We start from the raw sequence: 20,706 nt of genomic DNA on the forward strand, positions 1-20,706 counted from the left end.
CCCTCCGTCCAATCACTGCATCCTCCCATAGATGAACACTTAACTTGACGATCCTCATGCCTCCGTGTGAGCCTGGACAAAGTGCAAAGAACTGTCAGCAGGACACAAAGTGGCTCTTCTGCAGAAGTGTGGAGGAAACAAGCAGCTCCTTCAGAGGGACGTGTGGATGTTGCTCCTGTTGATTTAACCTCATAATGATATATACCTGCATGCTTTGAAGACGTTAAGATGACCTCACTGGAGCTATACAGCAAGGTAAGACTGGCTTAAATGTTTGTTTTTTCAAAACCTCTGAAGGGCTTACCATTAGTTCCTTTAACGAAGAGTACTGGTTATGATATAAAACATAACTAGGTCTGTATGTATTCATAAGACATATTATTTGTGTGTTAATCTTTGCCATTCATGTATTTATAGAATATGTTTCAGTGCTCAAATGAAAGCCTTTCCTGATTTGTATCAACAGTTAACAGCTTTTGAGTTAAAACTTGTTTTAATCTTTCTATGTGTAAACTCATAAGAGTAGGAAATTGTAATATGTTGATTTAACCTTTATTTGTAAAATGGGAAGAATAATAAGCAAATTACATATGTTAGAAGTAGGTAATGGGTAATCCAATTTAGAGTAGGATGACCGGTGTTAATTTTTAACATCGTTTAGGAGCCTTTTATGCTGATGGCTGACAAATGTATTTTCTGGGTGGGGCCAGGAAATGCATGTATCTTAAAGGTGGGGTAGATAAGTTTGAGAAACCGGCTCGAGATCGCTAGAATTTGAAAATACACAACCGGAGAAAATCTGCCACTTCCTTATAGAGCCCCTCCTCCAACACACACGAACGCGCACATGACCAATGAGGGCACGAGAAAAATGTGTGCCCCGATGGAAGGCTGACAGGCAAGTACAACCAATCCGTTTAGCCGGGCCGGCTAAACGGATTGGTTGTACTTGGTTGTACTGGTTGTACTTTTTACAATATTACGGCTTCTACAGATGACATTTTTTAGTGGATTTTCTGTCAAAGCACTTAAGATATTCATTGCTAACGGGATGTTAAGAGCATTCCGTGGAATATAACAAAAGTGTATCTCGAGCCGGTTTCTGAAACGTACCTACTCCACCTTTAAGCGTGTCAGAATAGAAAACAAAAAGCTGTAAAAAAAATTCTCGTTTCTGGACTCCAAAAATGGTCTATAAAATGCAAAGTGTGTCAAACCTGCAGAATCTCTTCTCTTCTTTATTTAATTTTTTTAATCTAATGTGTTCCCTTGTTAGGGAGCAAGGGTGTGGGTTCCTGACCCGGATGCTGTTTGGGTGTCAGCTCTGCTCCTCAAGGACTACAGCCCCGGAGATAATAACCTGCTGCTACAGCTCTCTGATGGGGAGGTGAGACATGCTGTATCTTGATATTATCCACAAATCAATGTGAAGGCTCATGATCCTTATAGAAAAGATGCTACAATCCAGTACCATCTATATTTTCATGAAACACTTGGAGGAGCCTGCGACCTAAGATTTTCATTGACATATCTACACTGCAGCTAAGTACAAATGACAATAAAAGCCTTGAATCCTTCTCCATTGGAAGGAGGCCCATTACCCTTTGGCGTCCCCCTCTGATCTCCCCCCGCCGGGGAACCCTGACATCCTGGAGGGGGAGAACGACCTGACGGCTCTCAGCTTCCTCCATGAACCTGCTGTCCTGCACAACCTGCGGGTTCGATTCCTGGACTACAACAGCATCTACACGTACTGTGGTGAGCTCTGAATGTGCAGACTCCAGAGAGAGGGAATTTGAGCTAAATAAGGGATGATTGCTCTACTTATAGTGGCCAACATTAGTCACAGCAGGTGTTTGAGATGTGTGCAACATGCAGCTCCTGGGTGCTTCTGTCTGCAAGATAACGGCTCATAATGATCGATATATTACTGTAGGTCAAAGGTTGAGGAAGGAACTCCCTCGCTGCTACTGTTTTAAGATGCAATTAAATGTCATTTAGATGATGCAAAGTGTTCTTAAAGTCACTCTACCCAAAAATGGTTTTACTTGAATTCAAACTTTTGTAGTTTTGAGATGGCAACTTATGTTAGAGTTAGTTGAGTTGACAAAGGCATTGTGTTTTCTTGCGTCTGCTTAGTTCGATTAAGACTAAAACAGTGGCCTTTTGAAACTTAATCTTTTCTTATTTGTATTTTCGGTTGCACTGGGAATGCTTCAGTTAGTACATGTACAATTAAAACGTGTCATCTCTACTAAGATGTGCTTTATACAAATAAAAACACGCTCAATTTATTACAAAAACTGTATTTCTACATTATTATCCTATCAATATCCAGAGTATCTTACTGATGTGACTTTATTTTCCTGTCCCTCCAGGTATCGTGTTAGTGGCCATTAATCCCTATGACCAGCTGCCCATATATGGAGAGGAGGTGATCGATGCTTACAGCGGTCAGGACATGGCCGACATGGAGCCTCACATATTTTCTGTGGCCGAGGAAGCCTACCGCACAATGACCAGGTCAGAGGTCATGTGACAGCAACCAGAAACATTTCAACCATTATACATGTACAGCCTACTTTAATTGCTTACACTGTCCTGTAACAACCACAGTGATGGTCTCAGCATAACTTCACTTTATGGGGTATGGTATTCATGGTATCTGTGTGTATAGGGAGGAGAAAAACCAGTCGATCATCATCAGTGGAGAGTCTGGCTCGGGGAAAACGGTCTCAGCCAAATTCACCATGCGATACTTTGCTGTGGTCGGAGGAGCGGCCCAGCAGACCAGCGTGGAGGAGAGGGTTCTGGCCTCCAACCCAATCATGGAGGTGATGGACCATTTAACACATTTAGTTATTTAAAAAATAGTTTTTACCTGTCATTGATGTTTTTTTACAAAACACATGCTTTTACCTACAGTCTATTGGGAATGCTAAAACCACTCGCAATGACAACAGTAGTCGTTTTGGGAAGTACATCGAGATCGGCTTTGGCAGAAAAGGAGACATCATCGGGGCGAACATGAGGACGTATCTCCTGGAAAAGTCTAGGGTTGTCTTCCAAGTAAGTAAGCTTTATTGCATATGAATAATTTCCCATTTATTCTGAGGTTTCATGTAACTCATTTGTGTATTATGCATATGTTAATGAACATTTCTGTCTGTTTATGTGCATGTAAGGCATCAGCAGAGAGGAACTACCACATCTTCTACCAGCTGTGTGCCTCCAGAGAGTTGCCTGAAATGAGATCCTTTAAACTGGGTGAGACTTCAGAGGCATCCCCATCATTTATTTGTCTTATAAAATGTTACTGTTGGGGAAATATTTTCCAAGGTCCATAACTTTGACCCAGTTTATCAGTTTAAACTGTCCTGACTGAGCACACGCACCTCGTAACCTTGGCTGCTGTGCTCTCAGTGTTCTGTCTCCCTGTTCCTGCATGTTGGCGTCAGCTGATAGAGGTGTTGCGATTCTATCTTGTTATGCAGCATGTTGATGATTCTCTCTGAACTAGCTAAATACATGGGTCTGGGGTAGAGTTCTTCAGATTTGACGTGGCAACTCTACCGTGAAGTCAGAACCTCTGGCTCTTGGACTTGTTGTGAATTCTCCGGCCGAAGCTCCTAAATAAACCATCAGTGTTTGACATCAAAGCTCCTGCTCTTCCCGTGTCTCCTTCATGAGTCGGTGACTCCCACTGCATTGCTACACAGAAGTTTCCCTTACAGTTACCATGTCTACACCTTTTCCATTCACTGAGTTCTGTATCTGTTGTATATATAACAATGTCCATGTTGCATGCAGCCTGACTGTGCTCTGTGTTTTCCCTCCAGATGCACCTGAGAATTTCCGCTACACCAGCCAGGGAGGAGAGACGCAGATTCCTGGTACTGATGACCTGTTGGACCTGGAGCGCACTCGCAACGCTTTCACCATCCTGGGTAGAGTACGCTTACTCTCAGACACATACATAAATATTGCATTCTATTTCAATGTAAATCACTGCTTTATTTTATTGTTATCTTATTATATTTGTATTACAATGTTCTTAATATAGCTCGCTATCTGTGTTCATTTTTACATTTTTGTTTTTTATTTGTATGTATGATGCATACAAATAAAAAAAAAACGACGCCTAGTCAAATTCCTTGTACGTGTGAACCTACCTGGTAATAAACCAGTTTCTGATTCTGATTCTGATAAACACAGTCATGTTTCAATCAATTTAGAAGACATTACATTAACGTATATTTATGTCCACACTAATCTAACCATAACTATAAACACTACTGGTAGGATCCTTACTCTAACTTGTCCATTGTCCCCATAATTAAGTCAAGTCCCCACAACTTGGCTGTAGAAACAGATTTATGTCCCCACAAGATTAGAAAATACAAGCTTTCTACACACATAAACATGTACACAATGCATCCACCTGTTCAGACATTAATGTGAATAAGTAATGTTGTCAATTAATGAAGATAAATAATGCAAGATTATTGGTGTATTTGTTCATCATGCAGGAGTGCAGCCTGACCAGCAGATGGAGCTCTTCAGGATCCTGGCAGCTGTTCTGCACCTCGGAAATGTCAACATCCAGGCCAGTGGGAGAAATTCTGACAGGAGTTATATTGATGTAAGAAATAAAAGTATCTCTCCTCTCACTTGCAGTAATCTAGATCTCTACAAATTCAGCTATCATTCAACTTCCTTTATCAGTGCATCTACTGTAAGGCAAGACACGTTTATTTATACAGTACATTTCTAAACAATGTTTTTCAAAAGCATTATTGAAAACAGAGTGAAACAGAAACTCATTACAGAATGACATTTTAGTACATTTAAAAACACACAGTAATTTGATATGCCAGAATGCAGCGGCAAAAATGTAAGCCTTCAACCTGAATAAAAATGATAAGAAACTAAGATAAGATAAGATGGTATATGAAAGATAAGATAAGAAAAACTTGTGCAAATTTGAGTGGAAATATATTTTGGGGCCAATGTGCTATACAGCTGCATTCAACTTAAAGTGCACCTATCATGCTATTTTTAGGCAATAGCATAGGTCTCAGATATATACAAATATATAAAAAATATGTCTATGAAGTGTTCAGTGCTCAGAAAATACCAAACAGATCACCCATTCTAGCCATGCCTCATATCCCTCTATTTCACTTCCTGTTTCAAAAGAGCTGATTTTGGGTATAAAGCTTTAAAAAAAAAAAATTGATAAAAGAGGAGGGGGCTGAGCTCATGTGGGACCCGGCAGCTACTGTCTAAACTAAATACTGCAGTGATGAAACGCCATATCATGGATTATCAAGGATTACTTCTGAAACAGTATGGAGCTCAAAGGCTTTCTCTCTTGCCGGTTATACCACAAGGTGAGTTCCTTTTTATTTCCTGCTTCTTCACACACATGCTCTCCAGTACAGGTTAGCTCTGAGTGTTAGCGATGCTAATGTAAACACCGACCATATTACGTCCAAAACAGTCGGGCATTGTTTCTGATGGCAACTTTCTGATAGTCCTGTGGGTCCACATTTCCGATATTATGTCATATCGGACGCAAATCTGGATCAGCTCCGTTGTACCCCCGTTTTTTTTGGGAGATTTGGGTATGGAGGAAAAGAGAGGGTTTTGTTTTCTGACGCTGCGTGAGTTCCCTGACTCACCGGGGACACATGGCCTATTTAAGTATTAAAAGACATCCAAAAAGTGCATTTTGCATGATAGGTCCCCTTTAAACAAATCCTAGTCAAAGGTATATTAATAAATTACAAACAAAGACAATTCAAACACACAAGAAGAAGAAATACAAAACATTGCACATGCTTTGTGAGACAATACACAACAAATACATTGTCTATATAGTATTTCTAATTATTTAGTTTCTTCTCAGGCAGAAGACCGCCCCCTGGCAGTCTTCTCTAAGCTGCTGGGAGTGGACGGACCTCAGACGGCCCACTGGCTGTGTCACCGCAGGCTGGCTGTGGGGGGGGAGATGCTGGTGAAGCCGGTGTCCGGTCAGCAGGCCTTAGAAGCCAGAGATGCCCTCTCCAAACACATCTATGGTCAGCTGTTCACATGGACTGTCCAGAGGCTCAACTCCGCCCTGCACAGCCAGAAGGGACAAACCAAGTCCTTTATAGGGGTGCTGGACATCTATGGGTGAGAGATGAGCTCTGTGACACTGGGTATAATGTGTGTGGACTTATTACACAAAAACACTTACATGTAGTGCTATTTGTGAATGTAGAATTGTCTTGTCAAGTAGATGCATTCATCCTTCTGCTAGGTAGAGTGGGGTAGAAAGAAAATAGTTCCAGCATGAAAAAGCACCGCATCATGGTTTCTGAAAAGAGATGTATTTTATATGTAGCTTTGAGCCCCAAAGGTCAAGTGCCATGAAGTTCCATTATATCCAAGAGAAGATATCACCAAAACTCTGCAACTCACACCAAAATGATCTAAATGGAAAAATAACAATACATTAAAGAGGAAAACAATTGTGGTTTTGAGTTTAGAATGAACTGTCCTGTTAATTTTAACATTGTTGTTCATATCTTCAGGGTTTTATTTTCAAATCTAACTGATGATCTCTGTGCAGGTTTGAGACTTTTGACCGGAACAGTTTTGAGCAGTTCTGTATAAATTATGCCAATGAAAAACTGCAACAGCAGTTCAACAGGGTAAGTCACTTCACAGGAAAACATGTCTTTCTCCCCCTATGTGTATTGGTGTTTACAGGTACACTCATTATTCTTGAACATGCCAGCAGCAAAATCATTCTTGTTAAACTCCTCAGGGAATCAGCCCAAAACAAGCACACTGTCTCTCTGCGCGATGATCTGTCTCAAAGCAAAGCTAGCTTCACTGTGTTGACCATATCTTCAGGACCTCCTTTAACTTTCTGTCGAGAGCCATTGCAATTTCTTTCACTTTGTCTCAATCTTTTTGAAGTTTTATATTTATATTGTGTGTTCGTCCGCAGCATGTGTTCCACTTGGAGCAGGAGGAATACATCCGGGAGGAGCTGGCCTGGAGCCGGATCGAGTTCAGTGACAATCAGCTGTGCATCAATCTGATCGAGGGGCAGCTGGGCCTGTTCGATCTGCTGGACGAGGAGTGCAGGGTCAGTGCTGCCGTCTCCCTCTCTCATCTGTCTTTTCCTATCTCCTTCACATTCGGCTCAATCTACACATTCAAATTCATATCTTTAACTACACTGTAACTTGTATTTTTTCTTTTAATGTTATTTTATTATTTTTGCTTTTTAATTACTGTTTTTAAATGCCATTTTCTTAATGTCTTTCATTTTTGTAAAGCACTTTGAATTGCCTTGTGTTGAAAGGTGCTATATAAATACACTTGCCTAGCCTTGCAAGTGTTCATCTCACTGGCTTGAGTCAAAATAAATAAAAATAAAGCCTTTTTTTGTTTCACAGCATGGAAATGTGCAGTGTTACAACAGCGATGGGACAGCGCTGATTAAAGGCAAAAATTAAATAAGAAAACATATGAAATAAAATAGTATTCCGTATGTTTTGCATATGAGCAGTGTGATTGAACATGAGCATTGATAATCTGTTCATCTTTAGTCTCTGTGGTAATTGTCTGTGTTACTCACCAGATGCCCAAAGGGTCAGATGAAAGCTGGGTACGGAAGCTGTACGACCAACACCTGAGCAGCAAGCCCCACCCTCATTTCCAGAAACCCCGCATGTCCAACAGCGCCTTCGTCGTTCTGCACTTCGCTGACACGGTGAGTGAGGAAGGTCAACACAGAGAAACTCTTTGGACTGTAGGATAGTTCCCCAACGAGAATATGTGAACATGTCTCTTTTTCCAGTTTATGTTATTTCTAATGACAGTTTTCCTTTTTTCATCAGGTGCAATACGAATGTGATGGCTTCTTAGGAAAGAATCGAGACACAGTCTTTGAGGAGCTCATTAACATCCTCAGAGCAAGTCAGGTAGATATTTTCTATGTATTCTATTTAATTTAGTTTCTATGTGACTTTGTGACCACTGACTTTTCTCTGTGTGTGTTGTCATGTGTGTGTCAGTCCGAGCTGGTGGCTGAGTTGTTCCAGCAGCAGGGAAACGCTTCCTCTGTGGCTAATGGAAGTGTTCGCTCAGGGAAAAGAGCCACCAGAGAACATAAACTGACAGTGGGTTTCCAGGTGAGCTGGTATGACTTTCATCTTCTAATCACTTCCTTTTGCATGCAGCAATTTGTCTGTAACGTTTTGTTTTGTTTTCATTGTGTTGGTGTCAGTTCCGACAGTCCCTAGAGATGCTAATGGACACTCTGAACAGCACCACTCCTCACTATGTCCGCTGTATTAAACCCAACGATCTCAAAGAACCATTTATGTATGTCTTTGTTCTCCACAAAATTGTACATTTATGCAATTTGAATTTGTGTTTTTTTCTGACGCTGCTGTGTGCACACGGCAGCGTGACATCCTTTTTTTGATCCATTGCTTTTTCTTAGGTTTGACCCCAGGAGGACAGTCCAGCAGCTGAGAGCCTGTGGGGTGCTGGAGACAATTCGTATCAGTGCTGCAGGTTTTCCATCCAGGTACTGAATATTTCCTAGACATCAAATCATATACTCTGCAAATTGATGCAAAGAAAATTATATTGGAGAGGATATTAGGAGTTGCCATTCTCCTCTTCCTCTTTATTGATGAAAGAAACACGTGGAACAGAGTTGAGTTTTACACTTTAATCTTACAGGACTTTACTAGGGATGTCTGTAACTACAGTACTTTGTGGTAACTAGACCATTAACTTCAAGTTCTTTTTTTATTAAAATTATTACTACATTTTAAGCAGCATTTGTTTTTGTTTTTTGCTATATGTTCTCACAATTTACTTTGAATGTTTTAGAGACATAAAACATGCTTGAGATATATGAAAATTATGTATTGACTTCCAGTATTTTTTAATTAAGCTAATAGTGTAAATAGTGTGGTTTTGTTGATCATCTTTAAACAATAAAACCATCTCTCAAATCTCAAATGTACAAGTTTCATCAAACGCACCAACATGAAATAAAAAGGGTAAAAGTGTAACTAAATACTGAAAGCATATTAGTATAAATAATCAGTACTGTAATATGTCTCTTTATATATATATTTCTTTAAATGTTCACTTCAGTGACATAATAACTAGAGTAAAAATAATGTCAAGTTAAAAAAAAATAGGCCTACTATCCTCCTCTAAGTATAAAGCTATTTTCTTTAAAGGTCACCTATTATGCAAAATCCACTTTTCCATGTCTCTTCTACATCAGCATGTGTCCCCTCTGTGGAAAAAGATTCTGAACGTTTCAAGAAAAAAGATTCTCTCTCTTTTTGTCCTGATCCATTTATATAACAACCTGTCTGAAAATGAGCTGATCAGATTTTGGCCACTTTATGATGTCATAACGATTTTTTGGCTTGGTAACCATTAGCCAATCACCAACCAAGGTAACACCGCCCCCACCTTATCACCTGAACCTCCTCCCAGAGCACCTTGTGTTCTTTTTAACCAAATCTCTCTCAGAGGGGCGTGGGGAGGGGCTCCTTATTTTCATCTAAAGTAACAGACAGAGAATCAGCACTTTTGAAACAGAGGGGATTATGGGTAATGCTACAATGCATGATCTGTTTGGTGTTTGGAGCCAAGCACTTCAGAGACATGTTTTGTATTTATCTGAGACCTATAATATATTGATGAAAAGCAGTATAATAGGTGACCTTTGAGATTTCCATCCCAACTCTTTATCTCCAGGTGGACGTACGAGGAGTTCTTCTGCAGGTACCGCCTCCTGCTTCACGGCCCCCTGACCCAGGATCAGGCTCAGGCCTCCTGCAGACTCACCCTGCCTCGGCTCATCCCGGACCCGGACCAGTACTGCTTCGGGAAGACCAAAGTGTTTTTCCGGGCCGGTCAGGTGGCTCTCCTGGAGAGGCTGAGAGCGGAGAGGCTGCGTGTCGCCGCGGTGATCATCCAGAGCCGGGTCAGAGGATGGCTGGGCCGGGTCAGATTCACCCGGATCAGCTGGGCGACCGTCACCATCCAGAGATACTGCAGAGGAGCTCTAGCCAGGCGGTGAGGAGAGGACATTTAAATGTTTCTTTATCAAAGTAAACCTCACTTTTTCTTTTTTAAGTGACAGATCTTTAGGGACAAATGTTGTTTAACCTCACAATATACTTTCTATTACCTTTCAGGGATAGAAAACGATTTTTTAAACATTTACTCTAAAGGGTTGGTTAAAGATTTTTGCGATGATAATAGTTTTATGTTTCAAACTATTTCAGGTGAGCTACAATGCATTTTACACTGCACAATATTCTGTAAATAACCATAAAAGTAGTGCTAGTTTTGTTATTTTCTTAATTTTTTGTTCATTTTGTAAATCCTCAAAAAAGAAATTGCCAGATAAATACTTAATTGTCCCATTGATCCTCCTGGCTGCAGACTGGCCCTGACTCTGCGCTACACTAAGGCTGCTCTAGTGATCCAGAAGACGTACCGCATGGTGGCCGTCAGGCAGCTGTTCCTCACGATCCGACAGGCCACCATCACCATCCAGGCCTTCGGCAGAGGAACCATGGCCCGCCGCAGATACAGACAGGTCAGCACATACAGCCTTAATCATTACTACACTTACTGCTTGAGTAGATCTCTAAAAAGCAACCTCCACCTGCGTATCTCAAATGTTTGTTCGTCAGCACTTCTTTAAACGTTTGATTATGTTCTGTTTACGATAGAAGTTAAATGTAGTTACACAGTTAAAATATAATTAATAGTAGAAATACTTTCGTCTTAAAATCCTCCATTACATTTCAAAATCAAAAATTCTAAATGTTGCTTCAGTCAAAGTTTAGAAGTACTATCAGCTAAATGTACCTAAAGTATTCCAAGTAAACGTACTCAGTATGCACAATAGCTCTTTTCAAAGTATTATCTTATTATAGGATAGCATATTATTCTGCTTTTATCATTAACAAATACATGTAATAGCATTTACATTTTCTAGTTAGTCGATGTTGACCCATAATCTTTAGTACAGTGGTACTGTACTAAACGTATAATATTAAAACAAAATCTGGTGTTTTATTTGTATAGCCACTAATAGGAAAACGACTTTATAAGTAGCTTCTCATTATTATTGTTAAATAAACGTAGCTGAGTAAAAAATATGAATGTTGCAGCTTAAATGTAGGGAAGTAGAATGACAAAATAGAATAGTACCTAATTACATTACTTTACCAATGTACTTAATTTCATTCCACCCCTGAGTATATATATATAACCTCAGTTAAAAGTCTAATCTACTCTTTCCTCCTCAGGTGTTGGTGGAGCGTGCTGCTGTGCTGCTCCAGGCGAGGGTGCGTGGGTGGATGGCGAGGCGGGCGTACAGGCGGGTTCGTGCGGCGGTGGTGTTCATGCAGTGCTGCGCGCGCCGCAGGGCCGCCAGGAGAGAGCTGATGAAACTGAAGACAGAGGCCCGATCCGTGGAGAAGTTCAGAGAGCTCAACAAGGGCATGGAGGTCAAACTGATGCAGCTCAGAGCAGACCAGGAGGTGTGCGAAGGGAGTTTGGTCCTGTGTTGGGATCCTTGGAAACTCAAATATCTCTAGCATAAGGGTTAAGAGGAATTTCTGTATGTTTTACCAAGGGGAAGGGGAGGTTTGAAACGCTGGCCATGTGGGGTTTTATTGTCCAAAATGGTTGACTCAAAGTTGTGCTGTCCTGTCTCTCTCCAACTGTCTATAAGGCTCTTAGATACATTATGTGCGTGCAAGGATCCCAAGTGGTTCAGACCAACAAACATCCTTGTTGATAGACATTTATTTTTACACTTGTTTCTGATTTTGTTCTCTCTCAAGTAGTCATTGTATTTCATATTCAAAGTTGAGTTTGTTTGTGTCCAGGCCAGGGAGGCTGCAGCTTTGAGAGAGACGCTGCACGCCGAGCGAGAGGCCGGCAGCGCTGAGCTGGAGGCGCTGAAAGTGACGGTACAGAAAATGGAGAGCCAGAAACAAGAGAAACCTCCACCCTGCCCCGTCATCAGCGAGAAGGAGGTGGAGGAAAGGAGGAGAGCTGAGGAGAAAGCTGCACAGGACATCCTGCAACTCACACAAGTAGGCCTACTGAGCAAAGACTTTCTTCACATAGTATGTTACCCTGTGCTGGTGCTTGTGTTCTCATTGCATGTAAAGAATAAACATTGTCTTTTCCCTGACCATGTTTTACAATCTTAATTTATAGAAATGTTAATGAGTTATTCTCAATCTCCCATATTCCTTAAGGACTTGCAAGCCCTGCAGAGAGAAAAGGACAGTTACTGCAAAGAGAAAGAGGATCTCTCTGCTCGCTTGTTTGAACAAGAACAAGCACAAGAAGGTAGTTCTTCTCTCTTTGCAGCATTACTGCATACTTCAAAGGTGAACCCTGGGTGTTTTTCCTCTCTCTGTGCAGAGTGTGTGCAGCAGGCTGTGTCTCAGGCGAGTGCATCTCTGAGGGCGGAGCTGGATGAGGAGAGGAGGAAGTACCAGGGTCTCCTGAGAGACTTCACCAGACTGGAGCAGAGATACGACAACCTCAGGGAGATGAGTCTGCTCACCGAGGTTCGTAACTACACCTACAGACACGGTTAAATACTCGTACAGAAATACTATTTTGGTCTAAAACTCCCTCTTGGTTGCTTTGGTTATTTGCTCTCTTCTCAACAGGGCACCAAAGTCCACAGAAGGGCGGACTCCACTCAGAGTCTGAGTTTAGAGCTCCCCTCTCCGTCCACCGCCCCGCTGTCACCCTTCTCATCATGCTTACCCTCCCCAGAGGAGGTCCGCAGGGTCAGCGTGACTTCTCCCACCCTGGAGCGGAGAGAGTCGGTGTGGAGCTTCCAAACACCAATGGTGAGAGAGTGTAGGAGTTGGAAGAGAAATATCACAAAACTTGCCTAAAGTTTGGCAGAAAAAACCTTTTATGAGCATTATTAAACAGAAACATATTTTCTACCCACAAAAAGAAAAGGACAACTCTACTATAACTCAACATATAAATAAACATCATACTTGGTAACGCTGAATCTAGGCCTGCCTGCTTTTGAACTTGCAACATTATTTCGTCAGATCAGACGGTAATGTTCCACACTGTGTCTGCATTGACAGGATCAGCTGATGGTGAGCATGGACGTGGCCAAAGACCCGGCTGTGAAGATGAAAGTAGAGGACCTGGCACACGCTTACGATGCTGTTCGAGTGGCCAACAAGTCAGTCTGTTACCTGTGTATCAACTCGCTTCTCCTCAAATTCGATGCTGCCATTTATATATGATGTGACTCAGGAGTGATTGTCCACGAGTCAGAGGGTCGGTGGTTTGATCCCTGGCTCCTGCAATCACTGTGTCAAAGTGTCCATAAGCAAATCACTAAGCCACAAATGAATGTCAACGCTGTGTGAATGTCATGAACGTTTTGGAAGCAGATACTTTGTTAATCCTTTGTACATTTCAAAGCCTCTGCTGCTGTATGAATGTGCATGATTAGGTCAAGGCTGACATGTGTTGTGAAAGTGCTTTGAGTGGTCTAGTAAAGCTCTATATAGATGCAGTCCATTTACTGCATTTCACTGTATGAACTCTGGTGTCCTGTTGTATCTCCTTGTCTGTCAGACTCCTGGAGAGCCAGCTGCGCAGTCAGAGCCGTCACAAGGAGGAGGAGCTGGAGGCTCTGAGGGGCCAGATCAGTGCCGCTAGCTGTGGCTCTTCCTCTGCTGCAGGGCCGCAGGTAGAAGAAGAAAAACACTTCTGCTAAAAAAAACGATGTATACGTTTAGGAAAAAGGGTCATTATGCTACCATCTTCCCCAAAGTCCCTTCCTACCTTCCTCTCTTTGACTTAATCCCATGCAGTCTATACAGTAAGAGCTGGATTCAGTGTGCTTTTAGAGCATTAGCTTTACAGGCCAAACAATCCTAAATGCAAGTGTGTGTTTGTGTGTGAAGGAGCTGCAGGAAGTACTAGAGGCCAAAGAGCAGGAGTGTGTGAGACTGAGGAGAGAGATGACGGAGCTTAAAAAGACAGTGTCGCTCAGACGACTCCTGACACAAGGTACGGTTTCATCAGGAGCTTGCATTCAGAGCTTTTGGTTTGCCATGCACGTTCAGATTTAATATGTTTGGCGGGTTTTCTTCATCACTGAAAAGGATTAATTAAATATAACGTTTAAAAATGTTTTTTACATATGACTTCTCGTAATGCCTTTTTATGACATCATAGTATATAGCTTTATTTTGATCATTTATTGAATGATGTTGAACCATAGTTAAGAGCAGATGAGTAAACACTAATTATATCATTAGATCAAAAGTTCACATAAATAAAGGGCCTTCATGACACTGCCCTTTTTATCTCAAGAGTCCAACATTACATTATGTAATGTTCTCCCCTGTCTTTTTAGTTTTTGCTGGTGCTGTTGTTTAAGTTGTTTGTGTTGTGATGTTTTCCAGTTCTCCCGTCAGCGTTCACTGCAGAGACTTCCTCCTGTCCTTCCCGATCAAAGCCGGCAGTCACTGGTTTGCTGGAGTGCAGAAAGAAGGATGAAAACAAGCTCATTAAAAACCTCATCACAGGTGAGAGAGTACACAACGAACATAAACAACTATATGTTTTAATACGTAAGCTTTCCTGCTTTTAAAAAGGGCTTTAATTATAAATGACTTCCTATAATCGTATAATATTGGCGAAAAATCCAATGGGGGGATGTTTTTTAACTTATTTACTCATGAAAATAAATTACAAACCATACTCTGCCTTAGTATGTACACAATGAAGCCTGTGGGACTTTTTCTTGAAGCAGTTAAATTAACAACTTGTATAATAGAATAATCTACATTTTATTGAATCATTTGAGAGCTTGAACTCAACCACCAGTAATTTATTTTTAGAATTTAATTATTCAAGAGTGCAATATTTTCTTCATTGGTATTTGTACTGCTTTAAACAAGCATCCATCCTTATTTGATGTGCACAGTTTAGGACTGCATCATAGTGGATCCTCGGAGGAAATGTGCCGTTATCATTTGCTTATTTGAAATATACATCAACAACAGAAGAATGTGTATGAGGATAAAGTGACACAGAATGACATTTGAACGTCCACTACTTGATCTGTAGCTGACACGTCTGACCTTGTACCCTCTGCTGCTCTCTGTCTGTGGAGCAGACGTCCGTGTGGACAGCGCCCTCTCTCTTCCTCCCGGCCTGCCTGCCAGCATCCTCTTCCTCTGTGTCCGTCAGGCGGACTGCAGCGGGGATCAGACGCTGGCCCGCTCCCTCTGCAGCGCCGCTGTCACCGCCATGAAGGCTGCTCTGAAGGTAACCCCGTTCTGCTTGGTGCACCATATGGTGGAGGTTTAATGTGTAAGGGCGGAGCGCATCATGCCACTTACAGAGAAGTATGGACAAACTGACTTTGAACCACTTTCAAGTCTTGGTGCAGAGGGTTTGGACCAACTATCTTGACCCCTAAGGAAAAAGATAAATGCTCGATTTAACATATATTAGAGGAATGTCACCTTCAGTTTCTACAGAGGTGGATCATCAAGTAAATATAATCCAATACAAAATAAATCACACAGCAAAGCCCATAGAGCTCTTACAGATATACCCAATAGCACTGAGAATCATTTCATCACATTACTGTCGATCTCCATGTGATAATATAACCCGTCTGTCCCTGCAGAAACACAGTAAAGACGTAGACATGACAGCTCTGTGGCTGAAAAACGTCTGTCTGCTACACGACCTGCTGCGCCAGCACTCCCCGAAACAGGTAGGATGATCATGTTTTTACTATTCAATTCTCCTACCATATTTATGTTTATAAGATGACACACTAAAGCCAATTCTTAGTGTGTGTAAACTTGCCAGTAGATCAGATTCTGCTTCATTGATTCCAAGTTACCTGGATGAATGTATTGATTCCTTTTTCAGACCCTTGACTCGGACGACCTAGCTCCTCTGACCGTTGATCTGAGTGACTTGATCCGCGCCCTGAGTGACCTCTGCATCCAGGCCTATCAGCAGCTCCTCTCCATCACTGAAAAGCGCCTGCAGAACATCATCGGTACCGCTATAATAAAGACAACACTGATGCTATGGGTCTCGACCCTCCACTTTCTGCTCTCATCTCGCCTCCTGCTGCCTCTTCCCTTTAGTCCCTGCTATGCTGGAGAGTGAGACCATCCCCGGTCTCTCTGTCTCCACGGTGAAGTTGGTAGCGTCCAGAAAGCGAGCCGGCTCTGACCCCCGGCCTGTGGGAGGCGATGCTCCCTCGATGGCGGCGGTGCTGAGGGAGCTGGGGGCGCTGCACACCGCCCTGTCCCATCAGGCTCTGCCCCCCTCTCAGATGGAGCAGGCCTTCCACCAGCTCACCTACTTAATCTCCACCTCCGCTCTCAACAGCCTGCTGCTGAGGAAAGACATGTGCTGCTGGAGCCGCGGCATGCAGATACGGTAGAGAAATACGCTGATACAGTATATATACACATCATTATTATAGTATATGTTCATTAAGATATGATATACTATAAATGTCTGAAAGAAAAGTTCAAAAAGGTTGATGTGTCATAAAAGTGTCTTAATACAATGTCTTGAACACGCCATATAAGAAGTCACACTAAAAAAAGCAATTGTACAGTATGTCATAAACATGTCAAAAAAAGTCATCTTATGTCATACAAGTATTGACATGACATTTGTGTAGCATGCATATATAACACTATTATAAATTGCCTTTTTGGACGTATTATAGTTTAACATTTTTATGATTTCAATGACATACTATACTATGACTTTTTTTAATGGAATTGTATATGACCCTTTTTTATAATGTAATTTGTCCCGCTGTGCTTGTATCATTGTATTCACCCCATTGAGGGGATGTTATTTTAGTAAACACATTTGATAACTGTTTAATCAGCCTGTTTTTTTGCTATTGTCACTAAGCTATAATGTGAGTCTGCTGGAGGAGTGGCTGCGGAGCAAAGGGCTGCAGACAGGGGGCGCTGTTGCCACACTGGAGCCCCTCATCCAGGCGGTTCAGCTGCTGCAGGCCGGGAAAAAGAGCGAGGCGGATGCAAAGGCCCTCGTTCAGACCTGCACTGCCCTGTCCAGCCAGCAGGTGGGTCTACATCTGTCTGTTTTTGGCCTAATAGGAGAGAAATGCAATTAAAGTATAATTTATTGTATAATATCTGTTTTATTTTACAGATTGTGAAGATCCTGACCCTCTACACGCCCCACAGTGACCTCGATGAAAGAGTCACACTGAATTTCATCCGTACTGTCCAGGTAATGTCTCAATCCTGCATGTTTTTAATGATTTAATCAGTGTTTCTCATGTGAGTTGTCTCTCTTCCAGGGTCTTCTGAAAGGCTGCTCTGACGGCCAGCCTCCGCAGCTCCTCATGGATGTGAGACGAGTGTTTCCTGTCACATTTCCCTTCTCGCCTCCTGCCGCCCTCCACGCTGAGCAGTTAGTCATCCCAGACTCCCTCAAGATCTCCTTTCTACGCAGAGCTTAGAACAGCATGCCCTTGTCAATTAAAAATGTGATAATTTTGTATCTAATTTGAACTTCCAACCTATTTAATGTAGTCCTTTGAAATGTAAATAACTTCCAGGAGGAGGTGTTGTGAACCTAATTCCTGATTTTTGTATAGTGGCACTTATCTTGTTTAATTAATATGTTAATTATCCGTGGATTAGTGACTGAACTGCAGAAGGTCACAGGTTAATCATGTAAATCTTAGATAACTAAAACGGTATGAAGAGGATTAGGCAATGATGTAGTCAGGATTAGCAAATGTGCAGATATATCTTTGTGCATTTTGAAAGAAATAGCAATGACATTAAGCCTTTTTTCATATTTTATTGGAAGCAGAAACACAACGAGACTGCAGTCCCAGTAACCTCAACCCCCAATAAGAACAACCAGAATAAAAAAAACGCAAAAAATTAGAAACATCTCGTGTATAAAAAAATTCTCATGCGAGTACTTTGTATCACTACACATCATCAGTAATACATATTTATATATTCACAGACATTTGAAAAATAGAAAACAATAATGAAATATCAAAATAAAAGGAGACAACAATTGGCAAATTAACATCAAGTAGTTATGCGTGCTGGCACAATAAAACAAATTCTTTTTAGTTTCATTGTTCCTATCATGCACTTTTTCTGGAAGTACAGGACTGTCTGAGCAGCCGTCTGTCTGCGTGGCCAGGTCAGCTAGACAGGACAGATCATGCATGTCCGTCTGCTTTTCTTTGTGCTTCTACATTAGAACTTCTGTGTTCAAGTGTGTACATGCCAATTCAACACGCAAACTAACCCTCTGAGGGAGGAGACTGAAGTATCATTGTCAACAGCAATAAATAAAGATTATTTTTTCGTGGCATTTCCAGCTATGTGACAGTTATTTAAAGTTATTAAAAGACGTGTGCAGAGGTCCTTTGTAAACCTTGTACTCACCGGAAACGGACAACATAATAGGTAGATGGGTTATTTTACATAAAGTTAGAAGCTAGCAGTTTGTTCATTTGGCTCTTAATGGAGAAAATCAAATGATCCAATTGGCTTGTTTTCCATCGCCAGTGTGTACGTGGTCTTCATATATCTTTCATTTATAGCTACATATCCAAATTGTGCACCCACACACACAACATCGTTAACTGCACCCAAATATTCAAGTCTACAAAAGAGCAGCAAACTTCACTTCACATAGTCTGACGTGTTTCGAGCTATTTACGACGCCCAACGACAATAATCGATCTCCGTTGCAGAGTAATTTCCTCAGCGCTGAAAGGCTGTACAAACGAATCTCAGACTCTAATCAGCTCTACTACAGCTGCGATTTTTGGCCCATTACGAGAGACAGCATGTTCAACATATCAGACAAACACTTGCTGATATAATAAGAATAATCCACAATGTAAACATTAGAAGACTGTTTTGAAAATTACTCATCTACATAGATTGTTATAGACTAGATGCATAGAGTTCAGTTCTTACACTTTGTTCAAAAGAGGGGTCCTGTTAAACATTTACGAACGAGTGCTTTGGGGGGAGGGGGGGGAACTTATAAAAAAAAGAGGCAGAAATAGAAAAAACTAACACCCTGTAGATTTTCTTCTTTTTTAAAACAGCCTGGATGCTTCTTTTTTTTCCTTCACGACAAACATACACATCTCGTATATAGAAATAAACCAATCAATCTTTTAAAAAACGGGCATTCATGAAAATAGAATTAAGAGTCATGCTGGACAGTCAATTCAAACACTTAGTTTTAACATATCTCTAGGATGAATTGAAGCCTCGATGTGAAATTCCGACAATAAATGAGATGATCAGAGTATCGACGTGTTATTATGGGTGCAGTAAAGACCCTGTGCTTCTAGATTTCCACACTACATCTCTACTAAGCTGTAGGCCCCCTTTTAAATGTCAGATCCAGACCTGGTGTGCTCTGGATCTGCAGCCCTTTATCAGAGGTCTGGCTTCTAGGTATCAGGGTTATAGCACCTGCAGCTGAGGGATCATGGGTAATAGATCATCACTTACTCATGCTCTTCATGTGGTGCGATGTGGTTTTTTACAACACGTAGATATTTTGCCTCAGAGCATTTTACCATTGGCAGTCAAGATCTTTTTTCATCCCCTTTCATGACCCGCTCACACACCCAGTACAGGGCAGTTGGGAATGTTTACAGTAGCACAAAAACAAAAAAATGTAAATCCCCCATCATAAGATATAAGAACGATCCTCCCTCGAGTAAAAGACACTTTGTAAATCCTCTAAAATCTAAATCTGAATGTGAACCGTGTGAAGTTCTTAGCTTGTGATGGCTTTCTGTGATTATATTTGCAGGTAACAGGCAACACGGGCGGCTACATGAGGTCAACAGTGGAACATTTTACAAACACACATCATGAGCTCCACACATGCTCAAAAACGCAGATTCTCACACACACACACACACACACACACACACACACACACACACACACACACACACACACACACACACACACACACACACACACTGATGAATCACAGTGCTTGAAGGCGTGTTTTCATCAGATTCATCTCTCCATCAAGACGATACGAGGGTCAACGAGACAGAAGGCATTGAGGGTGTCAGGCAGTGTGCTCTGTTACCGGGGAGACGGACAGAAAGACAGACTAGGACAATCTTTCAAATCCCACGCGTCCATTGAACAATCCTGCAAAAAACTTTACATATGTCCTTCATATATTGTATATTATGATATATTTGAATATAAATACAATTTGGAAAATAACTATAAATAAATATTTAAATTATCTCTGTTCCCCGCCCGATATCTGGAATGTTTTAGGCCTTTTTCAGTCATTGTTTTTAATTGGTCAGTTGTGCTTAGGGCTGGTCCTATACTTCAGCGATTATCTGTTGGCACTTGGACACCAAAATATGAAAGGCTACAATATATTTTCTTAACTAGTAGATTGAGGTGTATGTGTGTTAATGGCGTGACTAACCTCTACAGACAGAGGAAAGTAGATATAAGCTGTATGATTAAACTCTATGTCATTTTTCATCAAAAGGATGGCTGATAATATTTGCACCGTTAAAGACAC

The 20,706-nt window shown here is 41.4% G+C and overlaps 1 protein-coding gene across 1 annotated transcript; it reads left to right on the forward strand.

Moving 5' to 3' along the window:
* The first annotated feature begins 66 nt into the window (after window positions 1–66).
* On the forward strand, window positions 67–17,625 carry LOC117445330 (unconventional myosin-Va). Its single transcript, XM_034080913.2, has 35 exons — window positions 67–255; window positions 1,277–1,387; window positions 1,590–1,758; window positions 2,379–2,523; window positions 2,678–2,834; window positions 2,926–3,069; window positions 3,186–3,267; window positions 3,840–3,947; window positions 4,530–4,642; window positions 5,912–6,180; window positions 6,620–6,701; window positions 7,004–7,144; window positions 7,643–7,774; window positions 7,902–7,985; window positions 8,079–8,195; window positions 8,291–8,388; window positions 8,510–8,596; window positions 9,796–10,116; window positions 10,489–10,645; window positions 11,364–11,597; window positions 11,949–12,158; window positions 12,327–12,420; window positions 12,496–12,644; window positions 12,750–12,935; window positions 13,191–13,291; window positions 13,693–13,807; window positions 14,025–14,130; window positions 14,529–14,651; window positions 15,245–15,396; window positions 15,764–15,853; window positions 16,015–16,147; window positions 16,239–16,536; window positions 17,029–17,203; window positions 17,293–17,373; window positions 17,444–17,625. Exons 1-35 carry the CDS (start codon window positions 229–231, stop codon window positions 17,603–17,605), a joined length of 4,953 nt encoding a protein of 1,650 aa, XP_033936804.1. The 5' UTR covers window positions 67–228; the 3' UTR covers window positions 17,606–17,625.
* Window positions 17,626–20,706: the final 3,081 nt, after the last annotated feature.

This window comes from Pseudochaenichthys georgianus, chromosome 4, assembly GCF_902827115.2.
Source record: "Pseudochaenichthys georgianus chromosome 4, fPseGeo1.2, whole genome shotgun sequence".
Lineage (NCBI taxonomy): Eukaryota > Metazoa > Chordata > Actinopteri > Perciformes > Channichthyidae > Pseudochaenichthys > Pseudochaenichthys georgianus.

Excerpts from the sequence above, each read along its gene's own strand:
- LOC117445330 (XM_034080913.2), top strand. The coding sequence starts at position 229 with ATGACCTCACTGGAGCTATACAGCAAG. Across the intron at positions 3,070-3,185 it reads AGTCTAGGGTTGTCTTCCAA|GCATCAGCAGAGAGGAACTA; the intron begins GTAAGTAAGCTT and ends TGTGCATGTAAG. Across the intron at positions 8,597-9,795 it reads GCTGCAGGTTTTCCATCCAG|GTGGACGTACGAGGAGTTCT; the intron begins GTACTGAATATT and ends CTTTATCTCCAG.